Genomic DNA, 11,662 nt, shown 5'->3' with positions numbered 1-11,662 from the left:
TAAAGTGAGAAATAAAATCATAAAAGACAGTAAAAGGAAGATTAAATTTAAAAATTGTGATAGAAAATGATGAAGGGAACAAAATACATAAAGAAATAGTTAACGAATGTGGGCATGAACCATTTTAAGGATATAACAGAGCCAGTTTATGAGGATTCCTGGAGGAGATTGGCCTGCCATAGCGAGAAGAGTGAAGGATATGAGGAAATCTTTTCACATACCATCCATTTGAACTTGAGTCAACTGCCAAAGCTCCTTTAGCTTCAAGGTTTTCTCCTGTAGATAGATAATGGTATCTGTTCTGAATGAGTTTTATGAAGATTAACCAAAATACAGCAAGATATGTGGAGATCCTGGTGCCAAGTCATTATGTTCCTTAATCTGTGCCAGATGACCTGTTAGGGAAACTTGAGAACTTAGAAAGAAAGAAGAGAATCCACTGACAGAAAAGTTTGAGTTGAAATGTGTTGGGCAAAAGCAGCCATTTATTCATGTTTTATAAACATGATCTTACAAACATCATACAGAGCTGGCACAAAAGCACAGACACCATCTCATACACCATGCTTCCTTCCAAACCACTTCGATTAAGTTACAGCATCAGAACAAATCAGTTACTAAGTTACACAGTTCTTCAAACATGGACATCTCCCCACTAGAGTGGTTAGATTGGCTAATAAGACAAACAATTAATTTATATGTTTAATACAGTGCAGAATTTGTAACAGAATTCAAGATCACACTGATATTGTAATACCATATAAAACAGAATTTTCAGAAGATAATGCGATCACTGTGCCTCTGCCTGCTTCAATTCTGTTCTAGTTTTTCTTCTCTTTACTTAACAGTAACTGCAAATAGTTTTACTTGACTTTTCACAGTGAAAAACACTTTAAATTAAAAAAAAAACTAAAAACTATTTACAAGTTAGTTAATGTCATTTTGTAATTATTTTCCATTGGCTTTATTGTCCCTCCTCCAATGACCATACTTTGCTTGGTACCACCATTAACCTCTGGCAACTGTGAAGGATACTTAGGATTTACATTTTTTAATGTTTCAGGGCTTCAAAATATATTATATTTCTTGGCCCATGATACCAAATATACAAACATAAAAAGGCCATAGGATTTACTCAAACCATATACTGACTACAATTCATTTCACAGAAATGCTGAGTGGACCAAGATGCTGTGACATGACTTTGTGATGGCATGAAAACAATGATTGGAGAATAATCTCGTTTAATTCCAAAATCATCTTAAAGCACAAAAGAGGGGTTGATTTCAATTTTTGTATACAGAGTGTAAAAAACATTTCCTACTTTCAGCATAATCATTAAAGGTATGTATATGTTGTTTGGAAAATGTACTGTCATAGATTTTACAAACACTGCGATATCAAACACATTCTCAAAAACTGCTAGAGCACTGACACAAAACCTGACTCAAAATGTAAATTTTTCAGTAGACTTCATTTCTAACTTGCATATTTAAAATTCAACTGTACCTGAGTTTCACTCTTACTTTTCTAAACACTCAAATACAGTGACATTACCTCAAGTAAATTCTTTCCAAGTAATCACAGAGCCCTGGTACTGGAAAGCAGTACAAGATACAAGTTTATAAACTGGTCCACAGACAAGAGCTCAAGACAAATTAGCCTAGAAAAGATAGTGAAACGTACTTTGCTGTGTTAATTTGGCAGCATACATTTGTTATGTATGAACATATGTTAAGTATATTAGGCTTGCCGTATGACAATTTTCTATAATTTGTTGGTTAAAGTAAAATTTTCTAACTAGCAATGACTGAAACTTTTTGACTTTTTGTCTTCATTTCTTTTGAAATAGTAACTTAGTCCTCTCTGGGAGAGAGCAAGCAAATGAAGACTCAGTCACCCATGACCTCTCTGTGTTCAAGGGATACACTTGAATGTACCCTTAGAAACTATACGTATTTCCTCTAAGAAAACTGCATTTCTAACTGGATTTGTAGCTGAAGTGTATTTCTTTACTCATTAGCCAACTCAACAACTTCACAAAAATATATAGGGCTTTCTTAGGCCACATTGAGTCTTGTCACAAGAAGAGAATAATGCAAGGCCATGAGTGTTATGTGAGATTATATTTTACATCTGACTCACATGTAATCACAGAGGGAGGAAATCCTATTTTGGCTACAGTGTCCTCAACTCAGCCCTTTAATAAAATGATTTCTCATTTTGTTCACTGCTTTTTTTTTTTTTCCCTCAACAAACCCAAGTTACCTCTCTTATGATAAAGTTGTGTCAAATTATTACAGACCAAAGAACAATAATCATATACTTTTATAATCAGGAAAGCTATTTGTAAATTACATATCAATAATTAATAAAGCAATCTAGAACATTTCTTTAATATCTTTGGGTTTAAAGAAAAATTTATTTCTCCACTTGATAAACAATGGGTGAATTTTCATAAGAGAAGGCATGCTTTTCATTTCTAAATCCTGATAATCACATTGATTTTTAGTGATGTGGTTCAATGAGATCATCACCACATCCATAATTTGAGACTACAGAGCAGTATTCCTAAAATGCTCAAGTACTTTTTTATTTATATCACTGGTAACCTGCAGGGGAAATTGAATATCTTATGAAAATTTATCCAGATTCTCTAATAAAGAGGAAATGATCATGATACACATTTACAGTTACTTTCTGCTAATTCAATCCATTTCTAACAACAACAACAAAAAGTTTGCACTCACGTGTCAGGGGAAAAAAAGGAAAATTTCTCCTTGCCTAGTAAAAATCGTTAAGTTCCAATTCATCACAGCTAGGGTGCTAACCATCACAGAGTGCGTGCCACTTGGCGATTTGCCTCCTGGGATAGTCACAGATCTCCTTCCAGTGCTCTCCACCAGCTCCTTCTGCTGCTGCTCCCAGGACCAACCGCCCAATCACCTCATTTCGGGATCCTCTTTCAGAATCCAAAACCAGAAATTCAACACTTATCTCTTCTAGACCCTCACAAGGAATGTCAAAGACAAAGAGTTCATTGAACACTGCATTGGGGGTGCATTTCTTCACATGCGTCTTCTTTTTAGAGATTCTCTTTTTGGCATGGTACAGGTTCACTTTGACATAGGGATCTGCAATGATACACAATAGATAATGTACTGGCAGAACATGGCAGGAACTCTGATCTCAAGATAATAGTGCCCTTAGATATTACTGCATACTGGCAAAATGTGATTATAATGAAAATGAGTCAGAATGAAGTGAAAATATGGATGAAGCTTGGCTTCTCTTTTGTCAACAAGTTGAAAATAAGAATGCAAAACATGAGAGATAACAGAGGATAGGAAAGAACTGTAATGGCCGGATGAAGAGATGACATAAAGGGGAAGGAAAGAGAATGTTCTAACACATTCTGATTACTAATAACTCATTTGCAAGAACGGAATAGAAGGAAAAAACATTACACAGCATCTAACCTTACTGATGATGGACAGGGAGGCCTGGCATGCTGCAATTCATGTGGTTGTAAAGAATCGGACATGACTGAGCGACTGAACTGAACTGAACTGAACCTTACTCAGTTGTCTGACTTTGGTTAAGTCTCTCTACCTCTCTGCTTTCTCCTTTGGATGGGGCAATGGGCGTTTAGAGTTCACAATGGCAATGCCTTTTCAATTTTAATTTTTCTGTGGTCCTTTAATCACCTGCTGTGTTTGTTTCCTGTTACCCTGTATTTATATTCCTTGTGTCACATGTATCCTGTGGATTTTAAGATAATGCTACTTTGTCAAATATTTAATTACATTATTTTGCCCTATTCTGGTTGCATGAGTTCATTTTAGCTTCCTAACCTATATCTTTAAGATCATGTTTTCAGCTTCCATTACTTAATTATAAAGTTATAACTAATAATAGCTCTAGGTGATATTGAATGAAATATATATATTTCATTATATATATGAATAAATACATATATATGAATGAATATATATATATATAAATAAAATATATATATATATATACACATATATGTATATATCCAGTCTTTACAATCCCCTTCAAGGTAAGTACTATTATGTCCAATTTGTATAGAGTTTAAGAAACATAACCAAGATTACTGTGCTAAGAAACAGAAGAGTTAGGGTTTGAACTCAGATCATTTTAACCCATAGGTCACATGTTCTTTCTCATATAGCAAAGTTTTTTGTGTGTGTGAAAGCTAGTCACAAAACTAAAAGCTAATTCTTAAAACAGACAGTAGATACATAGTGAATTGAAGGAAAGATAAAAATAATAGAAGTGTAAGGTTAAGCAGGCTCATTTAAAATATTAAAATTAAGAACTTTTCCTTAATAGCTTATTTTTTTTTGCCTTATGTTTCAACTTTATTCAATCAGACATCTATCACATACAAACTGAGTCTTGTATTTTAGAACTACTTAGTTTTCTTCTTTTTGTTAATGGCATTGACTCACACTTTTATTCCATAAAATGAGAAACAGAAGAACGATCACATCATTTGTAATTGTGAATAAAGGGTAAATAAAAATCATAGGCCAGTGTTGTTAACTGTTTTCCCCAATATATAGCTCATTTTTCATTGAGCCTATGTTTTTCAAAGTATTCTTACCTGAAAGTCCAGACACATCAGATTTAGGCAGGTGCCGAGCTTTTAAAACAACCACAGTAAGAGTATTTGTGGTGGACTGATAGCAGAGAGAGATCAATAACTCACCCCGTCCTGAAGATTTCTAAACAAAAAGAGGTAAGATATAAAAATGTTTTTAGTATTCTTTAGTTTTGAAATATATACTTTTGTCAACATTTGAAGTGGTATAATAGCACTGTTATTTAAATGTACAATTCCTTAGTTTACTTTAATGTGCTAAAGAATCAGAGTAACTAAAATATGTACGCAGTGCCATCGCCTCCTAAGAACAACTATCTGCCATCTTGTGGACTTTTGGGGTACTGCAGAATGTCAAAATTCATGAGTTAGCCACACTCATCACTAGAAACGTTTTTAAGGGGGATATTTAGAATATAGCTTACAGAGAGGTATTTTTAATTTTTTGCTTTTTAATTAACTCTCCACTTTAATTAAGTTGTTAATGGTAATGAATATTATCTAATTATTTTAATATATCTGTATATGGGCAATTGATTCATGTTCAGTTTGATTTTATTTCAAATCCTTTAGAACAGACATTATTAAAATTTGAATTCAGAAAACCTGAAATTTAATCTGACACCCACAGTTCTCTTGGCCCCGAGGGCTAATGGAGTTAGAACTCTCTTCCCCAACCCTACCCCAAATCCTTCTTTAATCCAAGGAATGAGCTAAATATTGGAGAGAATTGACTCGGAATTTTTCATGCTTTGTCTTTGAATAGTATCATAGAATTTATTTTTTACATAAGATTTAGATCTTGTTTTTACTTTAACATTAGATAAGATGACCAAGAACTCAAAGTACAATTTCTAACTGAAAGTAACAAAAAGTAACTTGGAGTTTGATTATAGCTAAGAATGATGGCTGACTAGAGCTCCTAAAACTGCAATACATATTTATTAAAAAAAGCTACTATGGGGTAACTGTGTGAATGAGCACTCCAAGAAAAAGAATAGGAAACAAATCTTTATTCCCATTGTGCTACTAAGCAGCCTGGTGTATCAAACTACTTAATAATTCTATATATTGACTGTCATTAACTTGAACAGACAAAGGTGAGGATGTGGTCAAAACAAACTTGATGGTATTCTATAGAATACCACAGCTGGAATCGAGTCAGTTCCATATTTAAGGGAAAAATACAACTAAATTTGATTAATTGATGTCTTATCATTTTCTAATAATTCTAGAACTACAAAAGTAGTGTAACTACAAAAGCAGAGTAACTCCTGTTATACAACACAAGGGTGAATATAATTCAATATAATGATGTACCTCTTCCTCAAGAAGCAATTCTATGAAAAAGTCAATACAACTTCAAATACTCAGGATAAATTGATTTAATTTTCAATTTCAATTATGCTAACATTGATACATATTTTTTAACTTGCAATGAGTAAGAAATATTTGTCTGCATTTTAGTGGCAGTCTTAGTCAAAATACTTGTGATAGAAATTCATTAAAGTTATATAAATATTAAATAAATCTATAAAGTGTCCCTATTTATTTTATATCATTGATATATTTTAAGCATTCAGTAGTGGGTTAAATTTTCTTTCATCTATCTGTCTCCCTGCTCCCATTTGATTATGATCAATACTAGTTAAACTTGGCAAAGATGATATGTACAAGACATCATTTTAATAAAAATCCTTTTGATACAGAAAAGATTATTTATAAATATGTTTAAAGACTAAAAATTAATTACCCTAACATTTCTCTTGGTAATCTCTCTGTTCATTAACATTTCTCCATTAGTTAATTCAATTCCTGCCAGAGGAATCAGGACTTCTCCAATGACATCATCTCTTGAAAACCTGTCAAAACTCAAGACTGTGAAGTGCAAGGCCAGCTCCTGGATCTGGGTGTAGGGTATCCCATAGAATGTGAAGGTCTCATCGAAAGCCGGGTCCAAGGTCTTTCTCAGAACTCTGGTTTTTACTTTATGCTTCTTCTCTGGAAGAATCATCATTTTGATGTATGGGTCAGAGGTCATTGACTGGTCGTCCATGGCTGGCAAGCCACGGGCTTCCTTAATATTTACCACAAATGCTTTCTTCTCAAAGTTGTACTCTAAGGAGAAGAAGAGGGTTCCCAGTTTCTCCTGTTTCTCATCTGAAGTAAGAGAAGTGCTGGACTTTAAGCTATCGGGGGAAACTACCTCTTTTCCCCCTTCTGAAGAGAGTTTTGGGGTCACGCTCTCCAGGTCAGAAGAACTGCCAGCTTTGAAATTTGTTTTGGGAAAATTGCCATTTAGATCTCTCTTCTCAAGATCAAGATGCAATGAATTCTTTGGCACCGCTGATTTATTCTTTACTTCATTTTTCTCATTGGCTCCAAACTTCTTTTTGCTGTCCAGGCTTTCAGGGTAAATGTCAACTCCCTTTAGCACATGCACAAACTTATACGGAGGAGTCTTGCTAGGCTTGGATGACTTTCTCTGACAGCATATCCACGCAAACAGAGAGACTGTGAAGACCAGGCCAAACGCACTGAAGATCCCCACCACTGTGGGAATTTCATCTGAAAAATCAAATGACCGATAACATGCATTAAAGGAGCAGAGTTGGAAACACCCTATTTGAAAAGCATCCTAAAGCTGGCAATTGCTGTATGTTGCACAGATTGAATTGCTTTCCAACTGTTCTGGGTGAATTATGTGCCTATTTCATATAACTTTCAGGAAAAAACTCAGATGTGCCACATAGAGAATAAACAGAAAATCCTTCCTTGTAGTAATTTTCATAAATAAAATGAAAGGATGAAACTTGGTTGAGGCTAAGGATGGGGGAATACTAAATGATCATGACCTACCTTTGTTTTCACATTTAACATGAGACAAATAGAGTCAAATACATGAATCAGTACTCATAATATTTTCATTGATATTTTGAGGCTTTCCAGAAGCATCAGTTCTTACTATGTAATTCTAAGCCACATTCTTCAAATGCTGAGAGAAATGATGGAACATTATCTGCAATTATCACAAACATTAATAATTTCTATCCAAATTACAGTGAAAGAAATGTACACATATTAGGGGGAAAAGAACAAAAAGGTGAACAACAGAATATTAATATTATACAACTTGTAAGACTACAAACTTGTATACTTACCCCAAATTCTTCAAATAAATACTGAATTATCCAAATTACAAATTGATTATCTAGATAGGATAAAACTCAAAGAATGGTTATAGATGAATCATCATCCCTTAAAATGTAATGAAAAGAGTGGGTAGAGATAATTTAGAGTTCAATTTTATCCATAACTGATTTTTTTCCTAGCACATTTCCACATGGCAAATGGTGATCAAATTGAAATTGGCATTCATTCCTTGAATGAGGGCACATTAACTACTGACATTATGTAACATTGATTATTCATGAAGCCTATCATGTTCCATATGTAAGCGTATTCTCCAACAAATGATTAATATCACTGTGTAAGTAAAAGCAGTGTTACTATATACGGATACAGTGAATTGAGTCAATGTTTAATATGATCAAAATTAATATAACTAATGTAATAATATCTGCTTTTGGCTCCATTGCATTCTATTTTTTCATCCCAAGTAGTGAATAATAAAGTTAAAAGTCCCAGTCAGGAAAAGGTTAAGGCTTGCTTAACTAATCCCTGAAAGAATAGTCTTTTGTTTTTCTGCTCCTCAATCCCTCAAACTTCTATTTCATAATCACAAAACTGAACTCAAATAATATATAATTAGGAAATGACAACAGCAAAGATACCAAAGAAGATAAAACAGGAAACACATTAATGAAAAATACTCTGTAGTTTAATTATATCAATAAACTGAATTGTGTAGAGATGAAAAATATACTTTGAATTCACGAGATAGAAAAACCAGTGGATGCTACAGAAAGAAAATGAGGTGAGACCTAAAGATCATTAGCTAAACTTACTATCAGCTTTTCAGTTTTACCTTCTGTTTAAGTCTTTGTGGGGAGAAAAAACAAACATACAAACAAAACACTTCTGGACTTTCTAATCATCCAAGTCTAAGGAGCAAAAGCAAACTATTCTTTATTCTTTAAACAATGAAGAAAGAAAAAATTTTTAAAAAGGAATAGAATTTTTTTTTCTAAATAGACTTATGACCCATACCAGAACATATTTTTAACTAGCACAGCATCTGAAAATTCCTCAGTATTCAAATATTTCTAATTTTCAATCAGAAACTGGGAATACATCTCATATTACAACAATATAAACTCAATCAGTCAAATGGATAGCTGTGAAAGAAATTCCGTCCTGAATATATCACATATTGTCTCATTTAATATTAATGTCAAAAGGCAAAATATTTAATATACAAAGATTCATCTACTCCCCATGTATTCTCTAATAATAAGACCCTAAACTTTTGAAAGCAAAGATCTGTCATTTCACTCAGTCTCATAACAAACTTCTATAAATTTCCTGATATTTCTGAATATATGTAAAGCAAAATATTGCCTTTGGAATATAATGAAACCTAAAATAACACTTTTCTATTTGAAGAAATATCTCTGATATTTTCTTTTCTTCTTTTTTCACTAAAACAGAGAAGGAGAGTAAGGGTGTTAAGCACAGATATAGGAAAAGGGAAACTGAATGGGAAAATATAAGTCTTAAGTATAGTTCCCAGTAGTTTTTAGCTAACAGACCTGCAAATTTTCCCTTATTTCTCTGGCCTCTGGTTACCTGTGAAATAGAATGGGCTCAGCTAATTAATTTTGAATACTCTATTTAACCCTAGCATCGTAGGGTTCTGTCTTTCACTAGCAGCATATTTCAAGTATACAAGAAAAACAGCAGAGAAAAAATACCTTATGGTACATTCTGCAATAAAACATACATTCTAAATGCCCTATTAGTCAAGTTATTTTATATTGAGATCAAACCCTTTGTAATCACAGAACCATTTGACTTCCCCTAATTAGTTAAATACAGGTTTTCATGCAAATAAAAATCACCTACAGAATTAATGAAACCAGCAAGCAAACAGATCTCTTTTCTTTACTTAGCACGTGCTGCAATTTACAGGGATACCTGGATAACTAGGAATTCTTGGATGTAAAATCGCGCTAGCATAAAGCAATTTTAAGGAGAAAAATAATCAAGAGAGAAACCACAGAGGTAAGCCACTATTGCCGTTTTACAGTTCTCATGTTGCTTTCAGTTTACCTGGGGAATCTATTATCAACATCCCACGGAAACACATACACACACACACACACACACACCAGCGTATTTAAGGAACAATCGCAGTTGTAAGTTGAGTAACTTGCTTACCAAATTCTTCCCGGCTGGTAGAGATCGGAGCCATTTTTTGTTGCGTATTCTGTCCGAGGTGCTGAACGGAAACCCTCTGGCTTGGTTCACTTGCCTCGATCTGAGGGGACGGGGGCTTTTCCTAGCGCTGGAAACAACAGTGCAAAGCTCAGGGGACCTAAGCCGGGAGTGGGGAAGAGGCAGCGAGAGAGGTCCACTCGCCCTCACACAGTGATTTTCCAGCCCTGTTCCTGTTTTGGCTCGTTAGAGAAGCTTGTCTCCGAGACTCTAGACGTGGCTGAAACACGAATTGACGCAATCCTGACGCTACAGGGTGAAATCAGCACCTCCCCTCCTCTCTCCAAGCCACTCCTCTGCCCCTTCATTCTTTCTTCCTCCCTTCTCTCCCGGGATTTCAACACACACTTCATCAATTATTTTAACTGTTGGACTACTGGAGATTAGTTTGCTGTTCTGTGGGGGCTCAGAGACACATAGAGATGAGTCCTGAAACTCATCAATGTCAATTCCTAACGTAAAAATCTCCTGATCATCTAGATCAGTGAAAAAATATGTCTGTGTTATCAGAATAATATAATTTACAGAAGCGATTTGAGGGAAGAGTAAGGAGATAAATTTCTACATAAATGATCCCTTATAAAATGAAAATCTATACTTTCTTGCTATTTAAATTTTTTTTGATATATTACACCTGTATTAGAAAATTTACTGCATATTGATTCATTTGGAATAAATTTTCCTATCATTATCACTTATTTTCTAATAAATTATTAGTCTAAACATTTTGATGATTCTGTTGCTCAATCTTTCTCTCAGCTCTCTTCCTTTAATATTTGACTTTTGACCAGCTAAATTACTTAGGAACATATGGGAATAATCTCTTCTGTATTCAGACTCACTCTGTTATGACTTTTGCATGTATTGAGATTGTTTTGGAAAGGATATTTCTGGTTAAAATCCCTGACTTCTAACAGGTTTATTCAAAATAGCTACAAGAATAACATCACAATCTAAAATGACAACAATAATTATCGGTTATTTTCAAAGGAAAACATATTACTTTTCTAAACTACTGATATCCCCAGAGTTGAGGAACTGGGAAAATATGTTGTTAGATTCTGATTAATTTTAATCTGAAGACTGTGCCTTTTTAAAGCAAATGTTAACAATTTTCCAAAGAAGAGAACTCAGGCTGTAACTTCAACTGTCAATTATTGCTCCACAAGGAATTTCTCTGCTCTGGGACTCAGTGAGAAAATGACATTCAGTGTGCTGTGGGATGGGGGAGGAATGAGTATCGGGTGAGTCTCAGAAAGCTACTGTAACATGACAGGTTGCTGCGTACTGGCAAGCAGCTGGCTCTGAACGTCAGGACTGTGTCTGGGGAGAAATTGGCTCAGTACTTTTGCATCATGGAAAATTTTATAAACCTAAGTCCCTCTTCTTTCCTTTTCTACTCACGCCCACATACTTGGCATTTTAACATTCTCCTAACAGATTTTTTTCTTTACTTTATATCTTCTTCCTATGAAAACATACAAGCTAATTTACTGTATTCAATTTTTCCATTATCAAAGTCTGTGTTTTCTGGCCTTATTGTTCCATTTCATTTAGATTACTTGCTTCCTTGACTTTGCATGCAACTGGTGAGATTGTCCCTATGAATAAATATCCATTAGATAGATGAAAGAG

The 11,662-nt window shown here is 34.2% G+C and overlaps 1 protein-coding gene across 1 annotated transcript; it reads right to left on the bottom strand.

The window, feature by feature from the left end:
- Positions 1–464: 464 nt before the first annotated feature.
- SYT4 (synaptotagmin 4) lies at positions 465–10,240 on the bottom strand. Its single transcript, XM_005892084.3, has 4 exons — positions 9,971–10,240; positions 6,384–7,198; positions 4,634–4,754; positions 465–3,134 (listed from the first exon to the last, which is right to left on the bottom strand). Exons 1-4 carry the CDS (start codon positions 10,002–10,004, stop codon positions 2,827–2,829), a joined length of 1,278 nt encoding a protein of 425 aa, XP_005892146.2. The 5' UTR covers positions 10,005–10,240; the 3' UTR covers positions 465–2,826.
- Positions 10,241–11,662: the final 1,422 nt, after the last annotated feature.

The sequence above is a fragment of the Bos mutus genome, chromosome 24, assembly GCF_027580195.1.
Source record: "Bos mutus isolate GX-2022 chromosome 24, NWIPB_WYAK_1.1, whole genome shotgun sequence".
In the NCBI taxonomy this organism is placed as follows: domain Eukaryota; kingdom Metazoa; phylum Chordata; class Mammalia; order Artiodactyla; family Bovidae; genus Bos; species Bos mutus.
Note: the sequence above shows the minus strand (reverse complement) of the source record. Positions and strands in the feature narration are given on the sequence as shown.